Source organism: Astyanax mexicanus, chromosome 1, assembly GCF_023375975.1.
Source record: "Astyanax mexicanus isolate ESR-SI-001 chromosome 1, AstMex3_surface, whole genome shotgun sequence".
NCBI classification, from domain to species: Eukaryota; Metazoa; Chordata; class Actinopteri; order Characiformes; family Acestrorhamphidae; genus Astyanax; species Astyanax mexicanus.
In genome coordinates this window covers 2,504,554-2,528,773 of record NC_064408.1, presented here as the reverse complement: position 1 = coordinate 2,528,773, position 24,220 = coordinate 2,504,554, and the positions used below count along the sequence as shown (strand labels likewise).

The window sequence follows — 24,220 nt, the reverse complement described above, 5'->3', positions numbered from 1 at the left end:
TGTGTGTGTGTGTGTGAATGAGAAAGACGTACTTTCTCAGTATCCAGGTTTGTCATCTGGTCGTGGCGGCGCTGGGTGAACAGGATGGTGAAAACTGCATGAGATCGACTGCTGGTCTCATTCATATTAGTAGCAGCTACAGTTCTACAGAAAAAGAGAGAATATCATTTAATATGTACATTTTTAACATTTTTATACATTATGCTCATATATATGCTAGATAGCTAAGCTATGCTAAGCTAACTTTCTAAGAAGGTATTCTTCCCAAATGAAAAGTAGACTACCCTGCGAACCACCCATCCCCTTAAACACAAGGGATTAAAACTCGAGATTAAAAGCTGCAAGCAAGCTTTCTATTCTGATGGAATGGGCACTAATTTGTTGGCTGGAACTCTACGCTACAGTGAACTAATTATTTAGAAGGGATTAATGTCAACTAAGCTAAGCTTTCCATTCCAAACTGTGCACAGTTTGTGTTAGTCCTAGCTGGGTAGCTAAGCAAGGCTAAGCTATGCTAAGCTAACTGTTAAGAAGATAACCTATCTAACAAAGTAAAACATCCTGAAAAACACCCATCCTCTGAAACACAAGGGATTAAAATTTGGGATTAAAATCTGAAATCGAAAGCTGGATGTTATAATAGATAAGATTTCGACTCTGATGGAATGGGCACTAATTTGTTGGATGGGAATCTATGCTACGGTAAGCTAATCATCCAGAAGAGATTCATGTTGACCGAGCTAAGCTTTCTATTCAGAACTGTGCACAGGTTGTGTTAGTCCTAGCTGGGTAGCTAAGCTATGCTAAGCTATGCTAAGCTACGCTAAGCTAACTATTAAGAAGATAACCTATCTAACAAAGTAGAGCATCCTGAAAAACACCCATCCTCTGAAACACAAGGGATTAAAATTTGGGATTAAAATCTGCAATCGAAAGCTGGATGTTATAATGGATAAGATTTCGACTCTGATGGAATGGGCACTAATTTGTTGGATGGGAAGCTATGCTACGGTGAGCTAATCATCTAGCAAGTAATCAACAGTAATATATGGATTTTTAACTGAACTGTCTCTTTAAAACTGAACAGGCAGATTAAATAAGGATCTGAGTACATGTCCGGCATGTCTCTCACACACACACACACACACACACACACACACACACACACACACACTTAGTAAATAAGGAAGTATGGGTGGTTTCAGTATACATGTGTTAATAAGTGTCTGGGATCGTAAGCATGGAAACTTACTTAATAATGAAAATTAATGCCTATTTAAACAACAAATAGCAACACTTAGAGCATGTATTTGCAATTATAACAAAAAAAGATGCAGAGCTTTCAGACCTCAAATAATGCAGAGAAAACAAGTTCATATTTATAAAGTTTTAAGAGTTCAGAAATAATCAATATTTGGTGGAATAACCCTGGTTTTTAATCACTGTTTTTTCCATGCATCTTGTCATCATGTTCTCCTCCACCAGTCTTACACACTGCTTTTGGATAACTTTATGCTGCTTTACTCCTGGTGTAAAAATTCAAGCAGTTCAGTTTGGTGGTTTGATGGTTTGTGATCATCCATCTTCTTCTTGATTATATTCCAGAGGTTTTCAATTTGGTAAAATCAATAAAAACTCTTTAATTTTAAATGGGTTTTTTTTCCAGAGCTTTTTTTTCACCCTATAAGATGCAATGAAAATCCTTTCATTTTCCTCAAAAATCATTAGTGCGCTTTATAATCCTTATGTTTAAATGTTACCAGTCAGCGCTAATCGCTAACCTTGGCTAGCACTGCTGGAGCATCATTAGCATTACCTCTTAACCGCGCTTAGCCGTAATAATCAATAATAAAAGAAATAAACGCTTAAAATAGTTCCCTCTGTGTTTAATACATCTATTTAATATATGAGTTTCATATTTTCAACTAAATTACTGAAATAAAGTAACTTTTTAATAATATTCTAATTCATTTTTTGGTTGTATCTGTATCTACTGTATTTACCTGGCCTTGTTGCCACAGTCCATCAGGTCGGCGATGTCAGTGTAGCTGGTGACGGCCATCTTGGAGAGGTCTTCTACGTAGGGGCCGAGGATGGGGTGCTCTCGGACCCTCAGTGGGCCCTTACACTTGGGGTTCAGTAAATCCCTCACCCGCTCACAGTAGATCTCCATGTAGGAAACCTGAACACACCACACAATCCTTCATTATTATTATTATTATTATTAACAGGGTGAAAAGAGGAGAAGATAATAATAATAATAATAATAATAACAATAATAATAATAATAATAATAATAATAATAGTAAAGGATTCAAAGAAACAGGTAGCTAACAAAATTTATCTGAGCAAAAGCCAATCAGCACCGAGCGAAAAGCACTGTCACACAAACCACAAGCTGAACTCAGAATAATAAAACTGAGGTAAATTTTAATAAAATAAAACAAATATTACAAAATGATGACTTACTATCTCAAAATAATAAGATAGTACCTCACAAATACTGACTTACTATCTCAAAATAATAAGATAGTACCTCACAAATACTGACTTACTATCTCAAAATAATAAGATAGTACCTCACAAATACTGACTTACTATCTCAAAATAATAAGATAGTACCTCACAAATACTGACTTACTATCTCAAAATAATGAGGGAGTATCTCAAAAAAGATAGTACCTCACAAATACTTTTTTACTATCTCAAAATGAAGGAGTATCTCAAAAATAATGAATTAGCATCTCAAAATAATGAGATGGTATTTCAAAAATAACGAGGAAGTATCTCAGAAATAACGAATTTGTATCTCAAAACAATGAGGGAGTATCTAGAAATAATTACTTAGTATCTCAAAAAAATGAATTAGCATCTTAAAAATAATGACCATTTTGTATCTCAAAATAATGCGGAAGTATCTCAGAAATAATTAATAAGTATCTCAAAATAATTAATTAGTATCTCAAAGTAATGACTTACTACCTTAAAATAATGACTTACTATCTCAAGATAATGAGGTAGTATCTTAAAATAATGAACTAGTATCTCAAAATATTCACTTAATATGTTAAAAAAATGATTTACTGTTTCAAAATAATGAGATAGCAGTTTACTTAATAATAAAAAAAAAGTTTTTTGTTAGGGTGGTGGTAATAGGCTTTCACACACACACACACACACTCACACACACTCACACACAAACACACACTCTTACCTCCACGGAGTAGGAGAGGTCGGGGTCGGTATTTTCTGAGGTGCGTTTGAACAGGTCTTCACACAGCTACGAGAAAACACACACACACACAGTGTTATACAACAGAGTATAAACCTGCTACGCTAACGGCTAACAGAGGGTTTTACTTTTTCCTCCTGTTTCCTAAAAAAGACTTTTATAAAAAAAATTTTACAAGTATTTTAGGAAGCTGACGATTATTTTTAATAAAATGTATTACAAACTAGTTAGCATTGTTCTCACTAGCATTTCTAACTAGCAGTAAATTTAGGCTAGTTATTAATCAGCAGAACATGCTAACTAACCTTTAACTGAACCTCTAATAAAAACAAATGGAGGCTAATATTTATTATTAGCGGTAAATTTGGACTTGTTTAAATGTTAGCTGAATTTATGAGAGACACACACTAAAATAACCTATAATAATAACCTAAAAATAACCTAAAATAATAATTCAGGCTAGTTTCTAGTACATATATTCAGTATATATATATATATTTTTTTTTTACATAAACAAATAATAGATCATTATTAAACTATGGAATACTACTGAAATATTAATATACATTAATATATATATATATATATATATATATATATATATATATATATATATATATATAAATTAATACATTAATATATATATATATATATATATATATATATATATATATATATATATATATATATATATATTAATGTATTAATTTATTTAAACTTATTTAGATTTATTTTATTGCAGTATATTCCTGAAGCTATTTCTGAAAACAGAAAAAAGGAAATCTTAGTTTTAGCTTCATTGTTACCACTGAAGCTGTATAAATGGAGAGTCTACTTTATACTCTGTAAATACTCTGTAAATACTCTGTAAATACTCTGTAAATACTCTGTAAATACTCTGTAAATACTCTGGCTCTGTGAAGCAGCGTTTCTCTGAGTTAAAGTCAGGAGTTTAGTAAATCTGCAGGTTTAATGGTTTAATCTGTTTCTGGAAAGTGAGTCTAAAACTGGGTCTAATTTTAAAAGATTTAATTCATGTAAATTTGAGACTGAATTCCACTGATTTAACGTTAATACAGGAAGGTTAAGTCTCTGTTTGATGTTTGTTGTTCTTGTGTTCTGTCTGTCTGTCTGTCTGTCTGTCTGTCTGTCTTATTAACTATAACAGATTTGATTACGGATAAATCAGTTTGTCACACTTAATACACAAAAATAGCAAAGAGCCACTAAACTCTAAACCATATATTTTTAATTAATAGCTGAAATGTGTTCTTTTAAAGTAAGAAAAAGAGTCCTGATAAAAATTCATAAACATTCCCTACAACTTTAATCTTTAACAAGACAAAAATGGTAATATTACCAGATTAATGTTGTAATATTGCAAGATTAAACTCGTAATATTGTGAGATTAAAGTTGTAATATTGCGAGATTAAACTTGTAATATTGCGAGATTAAACTTGTAATATTGTGAGATTAAACTTGTAATATTGCGAGATTAAACTTGTAATATTGTGAGATTAAAGTTGTAATATTACAAGATTAAAGTTGTAATATTACAAGATTAAAGTTGTAATATTGGGGGTTAAACTCGTAATATTGTGAGAATGAAGTCTTAACATTACAAGATTAAAACCGAAACATTACGAGATTAAAGTCGTAATATTACAAGACTGAAGTTGCAATATTACGAAAAAATTGTCTTAATATTACAAGAATAAAGTTGTAATATGACGAGCTTAGAGTCGTAATATTACAAGAATAAAGTCGTCATATTTTGATATTAAAGTTGTAATATTATGAGAATAAAGTCATATAAGTAAATACACAATTAACGTTTTTGTGTAAATATATGTAATAACGTGGACAACTTTATGGTTGTTTTATAGTCAGGTGCATCCTGTATATGTAAAATTATTATAATTTTTTTATTAAAATAAGTGGGTGTGGCTTACATTCAGGTGTGCGAACAGCCCGTAAATGTAAAACTGTAATTATTAAGATTACTGTTGATTACTGAAACAGCCATTAGTTTCAGCTCTAGTTAATGATGGAGGACTGAAAGAACGCTCAGGTGCGTCGGCTGTGTTACCTGTGGGATGATGCCCTGCTGGCCCGGCTCCTGTTTCCCCATCATGGTGTAGGACTTTCCCGCTCCGGTTTGTCCGTAAGCGAAGATACAGACGTTATATCCCTCAAACGCGTGGAGCAGCATCTCCTCTCCGATATCTAAATAAACCTGCCTCTGAGACGCGAACGCCGGGTCCTCAGCCTGAACACAGAGACGGGAGAAGAAAAACAGCTTATTACAGATTATAACATCTGTTAGACCTTTTGTTCACTAATAAACCCAACACAGCCCATTCGTAGCTGTTTGATCTTATTCCCCTCATTGAACAGAACGCGCAGTACTGATTATATATCGTGATTATTCTGAGATTAAATAATTCTCAGATGGTGATTAATCTGAGTTAGAGAAGACTAGAACTCACCGTGCTGTGTGACCAATAGGAATAGTCGAAGGTGAAGTTTTTAGGAGCATCTTTGGGCTGTTTGGGATTGGTGATGCCTGAAACACAAACAAAACAACAATAAATTATTAACAAACATCTAACTGTTAAATATTTCAGAATTAATCATTCAGAAACTAAACAGCTCTCAGACCAGATCATCCTGAGATTTAATTGTTCGGAGATGTGATCATTCTGAGACTGAATCGTTTTGAGATGTGATCGTTCTGAAACTGAATCATTCTAAGACTGAATCATTCTGAGACTGAATCTTTCTGAGACTGAATTATTCTGAGACTGAATTATTCTGAGACTGAATTATTCTGAGACTGAATCGTTTTGAGATGTGATCGTTCTGAAACTGAATCATTCTAAGACTGAATCATTCTGAGTCTGAATCATTCTGAGACTGAATCATTCTAAGACTGAATCATTCTGAGACTGAAATATGATTGTGCTGAGATTGAATCGTTCCTGGAATGTGATTATTCTAAGATTTAAATGTTCAACAATGTGATCATTCTGAGACTGAGTCGTCCAAAGATGTGATCAACTCAAGACAGAACTCAGAAGACCGAGATGTGATTGTTCTGAAACTGAATCATTCCAATATTTGATTGTTCTGAAACTGAATCATTCCAATATTTGATTGTTCTTCTGAGATTTAATTGTTCCACAATGACGTGATCATTCTGAGACTAAATTGTTTTGATATGTGATCGTTCTTAGACTGAATCGTTTCAAGATGTGATCGTTCTGAGACTAAATCTTTCCGAGACTGAATCATTCCGAGACTGAATCATTCCGAGACTGAATCATTCCGAGACTGAATCATTCCGAGACTGAATCATTCCGAGACTGAATCATTCTAAGACTGAATCATTCTGAGACTGAATCATTCTAAGACTGAATCATTCTAAGACTGAATCATTCTGAGACTGAATCTTTCTGAGACTGAATCTTTCTGAGACTGAATCTTTCTGAGACTGAATTGTTTCGAGATTGTGATCATTCTGAGTCTGAATCATTCTGAGACTGAATCATTATGAGACTGAATCATTCTGAGACTGAATCATTCTAAGACTGAATCATTCTGAGACTGAATCATTCTAAGACTGAATCATTCTAAGACTGAATCATTCTAAGACTGAATCATTCTGAGACTGAATCATTCTAAGACTGAATCATTCTAAGACTGAATCATTCTGAGACTGAATCATTCTGAGACTGAATCATTCTAAGACTGAATCATTCTGAGACTGAATCATTCTGAGACTGAATCTTTCTGAGACTGAATCATTCTGAGACTGAATCATTCTAAGACTGAATCATTCTAAGACTGAATCATTCTGAGACTGAATCATTCTGAGACTGAATCATTCTAAGACTGAATCATTCTGAGACTGAATCATTCTGAGACTGAATCTTTCTGAGACTGAATCTTTCTGAGACTGAATCTTTCTGAGACTGAATCTTTCTGAGACTGAATTGTTTCGAGATTGTGATCATTCTGAGTCTGAATCATTCTGAGACTGAATCATTCTGAGACTGAATCATTCTAAGACTGAATCATTCTAAGACTGAATCATTCTGAGACTGAATCATTCTGAGACTGAATCATTCTAAGACTGAATCTTTCTGAGACTGAATCTTTCTGAGACTGAATCTTTCTGAGACTGAATCTTTCTGAGACTGAATTGTTTCGAGATTGTGATCATTCTGAGTCTGAATCTTTCTGAGACTGAATCTTTCTGAGACTGAATTGTTTCGAGATTGTGATCATTCTGAGTCTGAATCGTTTTGAGATGTGATCGTTCTGAAACTGAATCATTCTAAGACTGAATCATTCTGAGACTGAATCATTCTGAGACTGAATCATTCTGAGACTGAATCATTCTGAGACTGAATCATTCTGAGTCTGAATCATTCTGAGACTGAATCATTCTAAGACTGAATCATTCTAAGACTGAATCATTCTAAGACTGAATCATTCTGAGACTGAATCATTCTAAGACTGAATCATTCTGAGACTGAATCATTCTGAGACTGAATCTTTCTGAGACTGAATCTTTCTGAGACTGAATCTTTCTGAGACTGAATCTTTCTGAGACTGAATTGTTTCGAGATTGTGATCATTCTGAGTCTGAATCATTCTGAGACTGAATCATTCTGAGACTGAATCATTCTGAGACTGAATCATTCTAAGACTGAATCATTCTAAGACTGAATCATTCTGAGACTGAATCATTCTAAGACTGAATCATTCTGAGACTGAATCATTCTAAGACTGAATCTTTCTGAGACTGAATCTTTCTGAGACTGAATCTTTCTGAGACTGAATTGTTTCGAGATTGTGATCATTCTGAGTCTGAATCTTTCTGAGACTGAATCTTTCTGAGACTGAATTGTTTCGAGATTGTGATCATTCTGAGTCTGAATCATTCTGAGACTGAATCATTCTGAGACTGAATCATTGTGAGACTGAATCATTCTGAGACTGAATTGTTTCGAGATTGTGATCATTCTGAGTCTGAATCATTCTGAGACTGAATCATTCTAAGACTGAATCATTCTGAGTCTGATTCATTCTGAGACTGAATCATTCTGAGACTGAATCATTCTGAGACTGAATCATTCTGAGTCTGAATCATTCTGAGTCTGAATCATTCTGATACTAAATCATTCTGAAACTGATTCATTCTGAGACTGATTCATTCTGAAACTGAATAGTTTTGAGATGTGATTGTTCCGAAACTGAATTGTTCTGAGACTGAATCATTCTGAAATATGATTGTGCTGAGATTGAATCGTTCCTGGAATGTGATTATTCTAAGATTTAAATGTTCAACAATGTGATCATTCTGAGACTGAGTCGTCCAAAGATGTGATCAACTCAAGACAGAACTGTTCCGAGATGTGATCGTTCTGAAACTGAATCATTCCAATATTTGATTGTTCTGAAACTGAATCATTCCAATATTTGATTGTTCTGAGACTGAATCGTTCTGAGACTGAGTCCTTCTGAGATTTAATTGTTCCACAATGACATGTGATCATTCTGAGACTAAATCTTTTTGATATGTGATCGTTCTTAGACTGAATCGTTTCAAGATGTGATCGTTCTGAGACTAAATCTTTCCAAGACTGAATCATTCCGAGACTGAATCATTCCGAGACTGAATCATTCCGAGACTGAATCATTCCGAGACTGAATCTTTCTGAGACTGAATCTTTCTGAGACTGAATCATTCCAATATTTGATTGTTTTGAGACTGAATCGTTCTGAGACTGAGTCCTTCTCAGATTTAATTGTTCCACAATGACATGTGATCATTCTGAGACTAAATCGTTTTGATATGTGATCGTTCTTAGACTGAATCGTTTCAAGATGTGATCGTTCTGAGACTGAATCATTCCAAGACTGAATCATTCCGAGACTGAATCATTCCGAGACTGAATCATTCTGAGACTGAATCATTCTAAGACTGAATCATTCTGAGACTGAATCATTCTAAGACTGAATCTTTCTGAGACTGAATCTTTCTGAGACTGAATCTTTCTGAGACTTAATGATGTGATGATTCTACGAGTGAATCATAACAAAATGTGATCATTCCAAGACTGAATCATTACAAAACGTAATAGTAAAGCGCTTGAACGAATCATTCTGAAGCTGAATGATTCTAAGATGCGAGTATAATGCAACTGAACCGTTCTTAAATTCTAATTATAATAAGTAGTACTCTAATAATTGCAATAAAAAATATATTTTGTCAGAAAAATCACTTGTTTTAACCAAATACAGCAGAGTTTTAGTCTGAAAATGGTTTAATTAGCAGAGATTAAAGTGATTAAAGTTCTGTTTGTGCAGAAGTCAGACACAGTCACTGTTACTCTCTTATCCACACATTTCACTTTTTAATCTGCTCTCAGTCATCAGCTCAACACTCTAACACAGAACACAGTGTTTACACAGTCAACACACACACACACACACACACACAAATGGTTAAAACTGCACACACTCCAGCAGAGCAAGGTTTCCTCTCCATAGTGATTCTTTTCACTGCCTATAGAAAATAGCTCAGACTGGGCCCCTCTCTCACTCTATATACCGTCTGTCTCTCTCTCTGTCTCTCTCTATACTGTCTCTCTCTCTCTCTCTCTCTCTCTCTCTGTGTAAAGTGTTGTGTGTACTGTAATGGTAATTAGTTGGTGTATGATCTCATGTTTGGCTACAAGTAATGGTGAATCTGAGATATGAATCATTTATTACACTCAATAAACTCAACCTTTTACACACTGAATTTAAACTGAATCATTCTGAGACTGAATCCTTCTAAAGATAAGGCTTTTCTGAGACTGAATCATTCTGAAACTGAATCGTCCTCAGATGTGATCATTCCAAGATTGAATTATTCTGTGAAAAGTGGTTCAGAGACTGATAAGTTGAATGTGTTCTGTGTGACATGTGATTATTCTCACAATTAATCACTAAATCTATACTGAGACTGAGGTTGAATATTTTCAAAAAGCAAAAATGATTGGTTCTTTTTGAGACTGAAACTGAACTGTTTAGAGACTGACTCTTTTTGAGATTGAATCATACTGAGACTGACTCTTTGAGACTAAATCATATTAACACTGAAACTGAACTGTTCTGAGACTGACTCATTTTAAGACTGATTCATTTCCAGACTGAAACCGAACTTATTCAGGACTAACTCTTTTTAACACTAAATCATTTTGAGACAGAAACTGAACTGTTTTGAGACTGACTCCTTTTGAAGTAGACTCTTTTAGAGACTGAATCATATTGAGACTGGAACTGAACTGTTTTAATATTGACTCTTTTTGAGACTGAATCATATTAAGATTGAAACAGAGCTGTGTTAAGATTAATTTGTTTTGAGACTGAATACTGACTTTTTTTTTAGACCGAATCATATTGAGACTGAAACTGAACTGTTTTGAAATTGAATCATTTTGAGACTGAAACTGAACTGTTTTGAGACTGAATTTTATTGAGAATGAAACTGAACTGTTTTGAGACTGAATCAAATTGAGACTGAAACTGAACTGTTTTGAGACTGAATCAAATTGAGACTGAAACTGAACTGTTTTGAGACTGACTCTTTTTGAGACTGAATCATATTAAGATTGAAACAGAGCTGTGTTAAGATTGATTCGTTTTGAGACTGAATACTGACTTTTTTTGAGACCGAATCATGTTGGGACTGAAACGGAACTGTTTTGAAATTGAATCATTTTGAGACTGAATCCTATTGAGACTGAAACGGAACTGTTTTGAGACTGAATCAAATGGAGAATGAAACTGAACTGTTTTGAGATTAATTCTTTTGGAGACTAAAACTGAACTGTTTTGAGGCTGAATCAAATAGAGAACAAAACTGAACAGTTTTGAGAATGAATCATATTGATGATTGTGCTGAGATTGAATCGTTCCTGGAATGTGATTATTCTAAGATTTAAATGTTCAACAATGTGATCATTCTGAGACTGAGTCGTCCAAAGATGTGATCAACTCAAGACAGAACTGTTCCGAGATGTGATCGTTCTGAAACTGAATCATTCCAATATTTGATTGTTCTGAAACTGAATCATTCCAATATTTGATTGTTCTGAGACTGAATCGTTCTGAGACTGAGTCCTTCTGAGATTTAATTGTTCCACAATGACATGTGATCATTCTGAGACTAAATCTTTTTGATATGTGATCGTTCTTAGACTGAATCGTTTCAAGATGTGATCGTTCTGAGACTAAATCTTTCCAAGACTGAATCATTCCGAGACTGAATCATTCCGAGACTGAATCATTCCGAGACTGAATCATTCCGAGACTGAATCTTTCTGAGACTGAATCTTTCTGAGACTGAATCATTCCAATATTTGATTGTTTTGAGACTGAATCGTTCTGAGACTGAGTCCTTCTCAGATTTAATTGTTCCACAATGACATGTGATCATTCTGAGACTAAATCGTTTTGATATGTGATCGTTCTTAGACTGAATCGTTTCAAGATGTGATCGTTCTGAGACTGAATCATTCCAAGACTGAATCATTCCGAGACTGAATCATTCCGAGACTGAATCATTCTGAGACTGAATCATTCTAAGACTGAATCATTCTGAGACTGAATCATTCTAAGACTGAATCTTTCTGAGACTGAATCTTTCTGAGACTGAATCTTTCTGAGACTTAATGATGTGATGATTCTACGAGTGAATCATAACAAAATGTGATCATTCCAAGACTGAATCATTACAAAACGTAATAGTAAAGCGCTTGAACGAATCATTCTGAAGCTGAATGATTCTAAGATGCGAGTATAATGCAACTGAACCGTTCTTAAATTCTAATTATAATAAGTAGTACTCTAATAATTGCAATAAAAAATATATTTTGTCAGAAAAATCACTTGTTTTAACCAAATACAGCAGAGTTTTAGTCTGAAAATGGTTTAATTAGCAGAGATTAAAGTGATTAAAGTTCTGTTTGTGCAGAAGTCAGACACAGTCACTGTTACTCTCTTATCCACACATTTCACTTTTTAATCTGCTCTCAGTCATCAGCTCAACACTCTAACACAGAACACAGTGTTTACACAGTCAACACACACACACACACACACACACAAATGGTTAAAACTGCACACACTCCAGCAGAGCAAGGTTTCCTCTCCATAGTGATTCTTTTCACTGCCTATAGAAAATAGCTCAGACTGGGCCCCTCTCTCACTCTATATACCGTCTGTCTCTCTCTCTGTCTCTCTCTATACTGTCTCTCTCTCTCTCTCTCTCTCTCTCTCTGTGTAAAGTGTTGTGTGTACTGTAATGGTAATTAGTTGGTGTATGATCTCATGTTTGGCTACAAGTAATGGTGAATCTGAGATATGAATCATTTATTACACTCAATAAACTCAACCTTTTACACACTGAATTTAAACTGAATCATTCTGAGACTGAATCCTTCTAAAGATAAGGCTTTTCTGAGACTGAATCATTCTGAAACTGAATCGTCCTCAGATGTGATCATTCCAAGATTGAATTATTCTGTGAAAAGTGGTTCAGAGACTGATAAGTTGAATGTGTTCTGTGTGACATGTGATTATTCTCACAATTAATCACTAAATCTATACTGAGACTGAGGTTGAATATTTTCAAAAAGCAAAAATGATTGGTTCTTTTTGAGACTGAAACTGAACTGTTTAGAGACTGACTCTTTTTGAGATTGAATCATACTGAGACTGACTCTTTGAGACTAAATCATATTAACACTGAAACTGAACTGTTCTGAGACTGACTCATTTTAAGACTGATTCATTTCCAGACTGAAACCGAACTTATTCAGGACTAACTCTTTTTAACACTAAATCATTTTGAGACAGAAACTGAACTGTTTTGAGACTGACTCCTTTTGAAGTAGACTCTTTTAGAGACTGAATCATATTGAGACTGGAACTGAACTGTTTTAATATTGACTCTTTTTGAGACTGAATCATATTAAGATTGAAACAGAGCTGTGTTAAGATTAATTTGTTTTGAGACTGAATACTGACTTTTTTTTTAGACCGAATCATATTGAGACTGAAACTGAACTGTTTTGAAATTGAATCATTTTGAGACTGAAACTGAACTGTTTTGAGACTGAATTTTATTGAGAATGAAACTGAACTGTTTTGAGACTGAATCAAATTGAGACTGAAACTGAACTGTTTTGAGACTGAATCAAATTGAGACTGAAACTGAACTGTTTTGAGACTGACTCTTTTTGAGACTGAATCATATTAAGATTGAAACAGAGCTGTGTTAAGATTGATTCGTTTTGAGACTGAATACTGACTTTTTTTGAGACCGAATCATGTTGGGACTGAAACGGAACTGTTTTGAAATTGAATCATTTTGAGACTGAATCCTATTGAGACTGAAACGGAACTGTTTTGAGACTGAATCAAATGGAGAATGAAACTGAACTGTTTTGAGATTAATTCTTTTGGAGACTAAAACTGAACTGTTTTGAGGCTGAATCAAATAGAGAACAAAACTGAACAGTTTTGAGAATGAATCATATTGTTTTGAGGCTGACTCTTTTCAAGACTGAATCAAATTAAGTCTGAAACTGAACTGTTTTGAGTATGAATCAAATTGAGAACAAACCTGAACTGTTTTAAAACTGAATCAAATGGAGAAAACTGAACTGTTTTGAGACTGAATCATATTGTTTTGAGACTGAATCAAATTGTTTTGAGACTGAATCAAATGGAGAATGAAACTGAACTGTTTTGAGACTGACTCTTTTCAAGACTGACTCTTTTTGAGACTAGGGCTGCAAATAATAATTATATTTGTAGTCGACTAACCTGACGATTCTTTTTACGATTAGTTGTTTAATCAGTGGTTATTTCTGCTATGTCCTCCATCTCTGGATTTTTTGTGGGTACCTGTTTCTAGTTTTCTATTGCATCAAAACAATAGAAACAATGCTGTTTTATGTCCAGACAATTGTCTTTGTCTTTTAAAAGTGAAAAGTGCTGGGTTTTTTTTTAGAATAAACAATTTAATCTGTTAATCTGCACATTTATGGAGACGCGGACTGAGTTGAGTGTAAACTGTGTAAACTGTGCCCAGTACCCTTCTACCATTGTGTTTCTGTGCTCAGTGCTTTGTGTATTGGGAGTAATGAATTTTTTTATATTCGACATCGTCTTTTATATCAACCAATCGTTGCAGCCCCATTTGATGCTGAAACTGAACTGTTTTGAGACTCTTTGCAAGATTGAAATTCTCGAGACCAAATCATTTTAAAACTGAATCGTTTTGATCTAGTTTTGATTGAATGGTATGAACACTGAATTGTTTGTAGTAGTTGTTGGGGTGTGTTTTGGTGCAGCAGGGTATGGGTGGGTGGGTTTTTGGGTGTTTTGGATGGTTGGATGGGGTGGAGGTGGAGATGGAGGGGGGTGATGGGAACAGCTGGTCCTGGGTGAGTGTGAATGGTGAAGTGTTTAAAGGGAAGTCTGGGTGGAAGGGGGGGGGGTTTAAAGAACAAAACTGCACTGGGTCATAAAGCACACACACACACACACACACACACACACTATACACTCACACACACACACACACACACACACGTCTGTGCTTGTACTGGAGGGAGGTCAAACCAAACACACACTGCCAGCCCCACACATTCTTTACATAGAGAGAGAGAGAGAGAGAGAGAGAGAAAGAGAGAGAGAGAGAGAGAGAGAAAGAGAGAGAGAGAGATGGAGAGAGAGAGAGAGAGAGTCGGGTGGAGAACGCTGGAACGGTGGAAATGGTGTGTAAGAGGAGAATGTAGGAGAACGTGTGGTCAGGAGAACGCAGCCAACGCTAACACAAACCAGCTACCGTAGCATTTCCATTACAACACAGTCCAGTGGCTAACGCTAATGCTAACATGCTAACACGCTAATACAAACTTTACATTTGTGTATTCTGTAGAAAGAGAATCACCAGCACTGTAATCTGTTGTACCCATACTGCTCTGTAATTAATCTACAGTTACAGTAGATACAGAATCACCAGCACTGTAATCTGTTGTACCCGTACTGCTCTGTAATTAATCTACAGTTACAGTAGATACAGAATCACCAGCACCGTAATCTGTTGTACCCATACTGCTCTGTAATTAATCTACAGTTACAGTAGATACAGAATCACCAGCACTGTAATCTGTTGTACCCATACTGCTCTGTAATTAATCTACAGTTACAGTAGATACAGAATCACCAGCACTGTAATCTGTTGTACCCATACTGCTCTGTAATTAATCTACAGTTACAGTAGATACAGAATCACCAGCACTGTAATCTGTTGTACCCATACTGCTCTGTAATTAATCTACAGTTACAGTAGATACAGAATCACCAGCACTGTAATCTGTTGTACCCGTACTGCTCTGTAATTAATCTACAGTTACAGTAGATACAGAATCACCAGCACTGTAATCCGTTGTACCCGTACTGCTCTGTAATTAATCTACAGTTACAGTAGATACAGAATCACCAGCACTGTAATCTGTTGTACCCATACTGCAGTCCCATGACTTTTGGCGTTTCAGTGTGTGTATGTGTTGTAAACTTACAGGTAGATTTGTCCTGCATCTGTATCACACACTTGGCATTGCGGTTTGTTTCGCGGGCGTTAAAAGGCCGAACGCGCACCGCCACCTTCACTGACGACGCCATGACGACCAACTGACCAATCAGCTCTCAGCACCTGGAGGAGGAAGAACAGAGCACAGCACTGTATTACTTTTTCATTTTTAAGCAATTAACACAAATAAAAAACAAAGTTATTGATCATCTATCAGTCTGGAAAAGGTTATAAAGTAATTTATTTCTAAAGCTTTGAGACTAAAGAGAACCACAGTGATTCACTATTATTATTCACTAATGGAGAAAAAACATGGAACACTGGTGGTGAACCGTCCCAGGAGTGACCGGCCGGCCGACAGAAATTACTCCAAAAGGGCATGAAGAACTCATCCAGGAGCTCCCAAAAGAACCCAGAACAACATTTAAAGAACTGCAGGATCTCACTCACCTCAGTTAAGATCAGCGTTAATGAGTATGAGGTGAGTATTATTGGATGGTAGCCTGCTGCTAACCCTGGCTAGCACTGCTGGAGCAGTATTAGCATTAGCCTCTAACCGCACTAGCTAAATGCTAGCTCTTTTGCCGTCCAGAGGTGAGTATATCGAACTGTAGTCTGTGTGTTTACTGTGTTAAAAATGTGGCTAGCGCTAGAGATTAGCCACTAATGCTAATGATGCTGCTGCACCCAGCCTTAGTGAAAATCTGGAAATCTAAGCTTACTGTAAATAAACGTAAGCACTTTACTCACATAAATAAACATGAAATATTTTCAGGAGAGAAGTCTGTGTAGATTAACGTCCAGCACTCGCTTCATTTAAGTATTTTGTTTACTTAGCTTAGCTTAGCTTTACAAGTCTCGCCACGCAACTAGAAGGAAAACATGGCGACACCCCTGTTCCTTACTAGTGCTGCATAATATAATGCACATTATAAGCCCTATAGTGCAAAAAAAAAAAAAAAAAAAAAAAAACAATACACCGCTCTACCATTCACATGACCGCACAAGCAGCACAGGGAGCAGATAGCTTAAAAAACCTGCAGTGAAACCAGCCAAACCAGAGTGTGCCGGAGTGAAAACAACAGTTTTATCATTCTGGGTTTTCCGCTGTAGACAGTGGGAAGCGGTGTGTCAGGTTTACAGAGTTACAGAGCTTTTGTTAACGGGAGAAACGCTAAGCGCTAAGCGCTAACTCAGAGCCGCAGGCGCTAACTCAGCTTTTATACCTGAACCTCTCCATTCACTCTGTTCCCACACACACCTCGACCAGATCACTTACCACACACACACACAGGGGTGTACCTGTCTGTGTGTGTGTAGGTGTGTGTGTGTAGGTGTGTGTGTGTGTGTGTGTGTGTGTGTGTGTAGGTGTGTGTGTGTGTGAGAGAAACAGGTGTTTCCGTCATCAGGATAACAGTCTGGCAGGCAGCCAGGTCACACTTCAACACAGCAGAGTCTCAACAAACCCATAATTACAATACACACACACACACACACACACACACACACACACACACACAATAACATTCCCACCCTAGACTAATGAGCACAGGAGGAAGTGATGTGTTTAGTCAAAACAGGCCTTGGTCATGTGACCTGGCTGAGAGTCAATTATTAGCGTTTAACCAGATTTTTACAGTTTTACTCCAAATTATTTTAGAATTCAAACTTAATTCTAAAATACCCAGTCCAACAAAATTATGCTGTGCACCGTTAGGGCTGTGTGTCAGTGTGTCTTTGCTATAGTAACGACGGGAAAAGTACACTTTGCACGTCTCGAAACGCAAAGCAAAAGTCATGTACTAATTCTCTTAATTAATGATGGGTTGTGGTTAATTTTGGGCATAACGTGAAATATTAAACCAATCAGAGTGTCTCTTGCTCATCATTCTCTTTAAGAGTAGAACCAGGTGAGCTCTGACTTTGGTGGATTGCTATTGTAACGGTGCAGCTACCTGGACGTGTTCAACAAATTCTTCTCAGCAGAGGAAACTGAGCTGCTGGTTGACGCTGTGAAGGAGCTCCAGCAGCTCATTTACGGGAACAGCAATGTTATGTTTTGTAATATTTCAGTATTAGTTTAAAGAAATATGAGTAATAAATATATATTTGATATACAGGTTATTATGTGGGGTCTGGTACTGTAGTGCTGTTTGTCTGTAACACATACCGGCGTATTTCTGTAGTGAGGCTCGACCAGTGAGGAATGAAGGGACAGTATGGGCTAGTCTGGAATGAGCCTTAAGGGATTGTCTGAGTGTGTATTTGTGTGTGTGTGTGTGTGTGTGTGTGTGTGTTTCTTGAATTGGAGGTATATGTTGCTAGATAAACACTGAACTGGATCAGTTTTGAATAATAATACTAGTTTCATTAATTTTCCTCTATTAATATCGCTTAAAATGTTATTGTATATTATAACATTATAATCTTCACTTCCTGATTAATTTAAATTAATACATTAAAAAGTTCACTACAGAGTAGCAACCCAATTTAGCAACCCTATATAACAATTACATATAAGAATCCTATATACCAATCCTATATAGCAACACTATGTACAAAATACATATAGCAATTCTATATAGCAACTTTACATACAGCAATCCTATATAAAATTACATATAGCAATCCTGTATAAAATTATATATAGCAATCCCATATAGTAATCCTATACAGCAACCATATATAAAAATTACATATAGCAATCCTATATAGCAACCGTGTATAAAAATGACATACAGCAACCTTACTCAGCCACGTATATAAAAATTACATATAGAAATCCTATACAGAAAGCAACCTATATAGCTACTGTACATATGAATAATTACATAAAGCAATTTCATATATTACTCACATATACCAATCCTATATAGCAACCATACATAAAAACTCTATATTAATATTACATATTACATAGTGCTGGACGATATGGCCAAAATTTATATCACGATATATTCCTTAAATTTCGGTCGATACGATATAATTTCGATATCGATAAATACTTTGAAGGCCTCAGAAAAAGAATCCCTGCAATCTCTGCAGCTTGCACTTATTTAATTTAAATTTAAATTATTATTTAACTGTGTATTTGCACTTTTTGTATCAATCTATCTAATGGAAATCTGTACCTACTACTGTCTGAAAATTTAATTAAAGCCTTTGAAACCTCCTTTCACAAAAACTTTAATACTTTAGAAATAAAAGTAGTCAAAATAAATCAATGCTCAATTTTATTTGCATATAGCAAAATAATAACATGACATCCCTGTCAAACATAAGCCTATATAACTATTACAAATAAAAATAACTTTAAATTACAACAGAGGCAGAGCTTCTTATTCATTGTAAACAAATTTAACATATTAAAACAAAAGTGTTTTAATACAAGAAGCCTTTATATACATAAAAGCAACAAGATTTTCCCGTCAAATAAACAAACCTATAGGATTTTTCAACTATAAATAACTTAGTGACAACATAATCTATTAAAGTGCTTCAGCCAGAATACAAGAGGTATTCAACATGATATCAACGGCAAATAAACAAACCTAAAGGATTCATAAACTTTAAATAACTTAGTTTCAACATAATCTATTAAAGTGCTTCAGTCAGTATAAGGAAAATATTGTATGTAGTGAAGATGCTTGATGGTGGTGGAACAGATTAGATGTATTAACGTTACGCTGCTTGTCGGCTCCACTCACCGGCACAATTTGCAGCAAAGCAGCAAGCGAGCGGACCCGCGGCTGGGCGAGCGGAGCCGCGGCTGGGCGAGCGGAGCCGCGGCTGGGCGGGCGAGCGGAGCCGCGGATGAGCGAGCGGAGGCGCGGATGAGCGAGCGGACGAGCGAGCGGAGCCGCGGATGAGCGAGCGGACGCGCGAATGGGCGAGCGGACCCGCGGCTGGGCGGGCGAGCGGACCCGCGGCTGGGCGGGCGAGCGGACCCGCGGCTGGGCGGGCGAGCGGACCCGCGGCTGGGCGGGCGAGCGGACCCGCGGCTGGGCGGGCGAGCGGACCCGCGGCTGGGCGGGCGAGCGGACCCGCGGCTGGGCGGGCGAGCGGAGCCGCGGATGAGCGAGCGGAGGCGCGGATGAGCGAGCGGACCCGCGGCTGGGCCAGCGGAGCCGCGGATGAGCGAGCGGACGAGCGAGCGGAGCCGCGGATGAGCGAGCGGACGCGCGAATGGGCGAGCGAAACAGCGGCTGACCGAACCGAGTCTACCCTAGCCTTGGATCCGCTCGTCCCGGCTCCGTTTCGAGACATTTTAGATGCGTAGCGGAGCGGACCTGAACCTAACCTAGCCTAGCCATTTTAACCTAGCCTAGCCTAGCCTATCTGGCTACGTGCCTGTGTGATTGCGTCATCACGCACTGAGGTAGCACAGCTATGGGGGCTGAATGTGTTTGGCTCTGCGGCGAGCTGACGCCAGTAAAAAACGCCTGTCCGTGACAGATTCTGTACATAATACATATCGATATACCACAAAAGTGATATCACCGTTATTGAAACATTTCTTATCGCGATAAATACCGATATCGAATTATTGTCCAGGCCTAATATTACATATTATATTTTACCGTCATAATGTATTCATTAAACAGTGGTTATATTGTTAGAACTACACAACACACAAAACAGAATATAAAGGCATGAAGAAGGACTACACCCTCCACACACACACTCACACAGTCTCACACAGTCTCACACAGTCTCACACACACACACTCACACACCTCTCAGTGACACAGGCTGCATAACAAACATAGTTGGCATTACAGAGATCTTGCTGCCAATTTCGAAACACACTCCGGCTTATGCAACCGCAGCAGGTGACCCGCCGCACTCGTCTACTACAGCTATCACTCCCTCTTTCTCTTCTATCACTCCCTCTCTCCTCCTCCAACCATCCCTCTATTTCTCCTCCTCCACCCATCTTCATCTTTCTTTTCCTAAACCCATCCCTCTAATCCTCCACCCATCCTCCTCGTTCTCTCTATCACTCCCTCTCTCCTCCTCTAACCCCACCTCTATCTTTCCTCCTCCACCCATCTTCATCTTTCTCCTCCTAAACCCATCCCTCTCTCTCTATTTCTATCTCTCTCTCCTCAACCCATCCTTATCTTTCTCATCCTCCCATCCCTCTTCCTCTCTCCTCCACCACCTCTTTATCACTTCCTCACTCCTCCACCCATCCCCCTCTTTCTCCTCCTAAACACATTCCTCTATCACTCCATTCTCTCTTACTAACCCCACCCCTCTATCTTTCTCCGTTTCTCCATCACTCTTTCTTTCCTCTACCGTACCTCTATCTTTCTCTCCTCCTCCACCCTTCTCTCTATTGCTCTCCTTCAACAACTATCCTCCTTTCTCTCCTCCTCTCTGGAGGATGAACCAGAGAATCCTACCCTGGAAGACACCATCGTGGCCACGCCCTCAGAGCACTTGTTTTTTTTTACTGATTAATTAACTAATTATTCATGAATTAAATTAGTTATTACATTTTGTAATACACTGTGTAGAAATAAAACAACTTCATCTCTTGCTCTTCTGTCTGAATGCAATCAAATCCTCACAGCAGTGTGAGTCCAGAGTTTAGTATAAAGTTTGCTCTGGACAGTAGAGACAGTTACTCCAACAAAAGCAGAATAAACTCTTTTAATACTCTTATTAACAGAAGAAAGAGTGAATATTGTTGTCTGTATCCTGAACTGTGTGATAGTGATCAGATGACTTCACCGCTAACAAGATGCTACAGGACCTTTAAACTCTATGAAGTAATGAGATTAGCGAGGAATGTGTGTGTGAGTGTGTGTGTGTGAGTGTGTGTGTGAGTGAGTGTGTGTGTGTGTGTGTGTGTGAGTGTTGCAACAATAAACAAGTTTAAAATCAAAACGAAACTTACACAATTACCCAACGTCCTGAGAGAGTGGTTTAAAATAGACTTTATACCCAAACCTACAGACCAATCACAGCAGAGATTTCCCTCAGTATAACCAGCCCCTGCAGCTCTAGCGCCTCTGCTGGCTGGTTGCAGTATGACATGTAGCCCCGCCCACCCCATTGTCTTTTCATCTCCAGTGTCCAACATACCCAGCAGTTACTTTACTCTGTGCTAATATTACCATATTTACAGTTCCCTCAGTTCATAAATAAGGTCATAAACTTCGGATTCTGAAATCTTATCATAAACAGCATTAGATGCATTAGACAAACATTTCTCCAAAATTCCAAATAAAAATATTCTCATTTAGAGCATTTATCTGCAGAAAATGAGAAATGGCTGAAATAACAAAAAAAAGATGCAGAGCTTTCAGACCTCAAATAATGCAAAGAAAACAAGTTCATATTCATAAAGTTTTAAGAGTTCAGAAATAATCAATATTTGGTGGAATAATCCTGGTTTTAATCACAGTTTTTTTTTTTATGCATCTTGGCATCATGTTCTCCTCCACCAGTCTTACACACTGCTTTTGGATAACTTTATGCTGCTTTACTCCTGGTGTAAAAATTCAAGCAGTTCAGTTTGGTGGTTTGATGGCTTGTGATCATCCATCTTCCTCTTGATTATATTCCAGAGGTTTTCAAAAAGAGACAGACAGACTTTGTGAGCGAAAGAGAGAGAGACAGACAGGCGGCACGAGCACAAGAGAGAGATAGACAGACAGAGCGAGTGCAAGAGAGAGTTAGATAGACAGACGGCGTGAGCGAAAGAGAGAGACAGACAAACAGACGGTGCGAGCGCTAGAGAGAGAGAGAGAGAGAGAGCGCGAGAGACAGTACGAGTGCCTAACCCTGCGTTCACACTGGAAAGAGTAAGGCGACCATTCATTTCCTATGGAAGCACAGCGACGGTTGTGGACAGTTTGAATCATCTGCGTTTCTGCGTGCGTTTACACTAACCGAAACGTGACCCCCGTAACGTGACTGTTCACAAATAAGAATCATTTATTTTACTTTAAACCTGGATATATGGAGATATTTAAAGTGCATTATTATTAGTATCATGACGTTCTGGATCATTTACTTCTGTTACAAATCTTATGCTATAAAGCTCTTGTATTTTTTTAATATCTCAGTTAGGGGTGACAGGGCCATATCATCTTATTCAGTGTTCTAATATCGCCAAGAGTATTATGATACTATTTTAGAGTCATATCGCCCCCGTCCCTAGTGTAAAGTATATAAAAACTCCACCCACTTAGGTTAATAATGATTAACAGGATGTAGTAAAGTAGTTTATTGCGCTCAGATACTAAACTACAGAGTGAAACTGAAACTAAACGTACAGAATTCAGTGTTGCAGACTCTGATCCTACAGAGCTACAGAGCTAACCGTCTGGCATTTACTGCATTCCTGCTCTAACCAGGAACAACGTGACCTGATGAGAATCACGTTCCACAGGTGGAGAGTTATGTGTAGTTTAGAAAAAGATGTTTATAACATTAGAATTTATGATGCTGTTATATTTATATTATATTTGTATTATATATATATTTTATAAATCCTTAAAATCTGGATTTGTGGATTTGTTAGACTGTAGTTTCTGATCCTGGTCAGTCGAGGACAGGTAAACATTGCTTATCAGTTCCGTCAGTACACACACACACGCACACACACACACACACACTATACACACACACACACACACTATACACACAGGGCATGTGTGTGACGCACAGCAGTATGAACGTTCCAACCTGATTCCTCACCGCTGAGGTTCTGCGGTTCTGTGTGTTTGTCAGATTTAGACGTGTGTGTATGAGAGTGTGTGTGTATGAGTGTGTGTGTGTGTGTGTGTGTGTGTGTGTGTGTGTGTGTGTGAGAGAGAGAGAGAGAGAGAGAGTGCGCCGCCGTCTGCAGGCCTTTATTACAGGGAAGACTGGAGACTATAATCACAGAGAGACATTCCAGAGACTCACACACACATTCCCTCCCTCTCTCTCTCACTTATTTCTTCTCTTTCTTTTCATTCTCTTGGTCTATTTTCACACCTGAAAATAAATCTAAATCTATGTTCACACTACAATCCACGTTGCTCAAATCAGATTTTTTACTCAGATCAGATTTGTTTATCTTGTCTGTTCACATTCACTGTAAATGTAAGTCATCTGTATCTGTGTGTAATGTGAACACAGAATCTGTTCCTGAATCGTCTCACATGCTGCACATTGATACCTGTATAAACGCCTCCTTCTTCACCAACAACAAAACTCCTCATATTAGAGAGAGGAGAGACTCGTAGCTTTATAAAGGGTTATAAATGAGTTAGCAGCTCACATGTGGAGCATCTTTTGCTGGAGTGTAGAAACAGGAAACAGCTGC

General features: G+C 37.3%; 1 protein-coding gene across 1 annotated transcript in view; it reads right to left on the bottom strand.

Annotated features, from left to right (window-relative positions):
* The window catches only part of kif1c (kinesin family member 1C), a 53,695-nt gene that overhangs the window by 21,067 nt on the left and 8,408 nt on the right, over nucleotides 1–24,220 (bottom strand). Inside the window, exons 2-7 of the mRNA XM_049465211.1 lie at nucleotides 15,884–16,017; nucleotides 5,723–5,799; nucleotides 5,323–5,502; nucleotides 3,215–3,280; nucleotides 2,004–2,182; nucleotides 33–144 (exon numbers count right to left, since the gene is read on the bottom strand). Coding sequence (XP_049321168.1) covers nucleotides 33–144; nucleotides 2,004–2,182; nucleotides 3,215–3,280; nucleotides 5,323–5,502; nucleotides 5,723–5,799; nucleotides 15,884–15,986 — 717 coding nt within the window. The 5' untranslated portion in view covers nucleotides 15,987–16,017. The remainder of the gene's footprint in view (nucleotides 1–32; nucleotides 145–2,003; nucleotides 2,183–3,214; nucleotides 3,281–5,322; nucleotides 5,503–5,722; nucleotides 5,800–15,883; nucleotides 16,018–24,220) is intronic.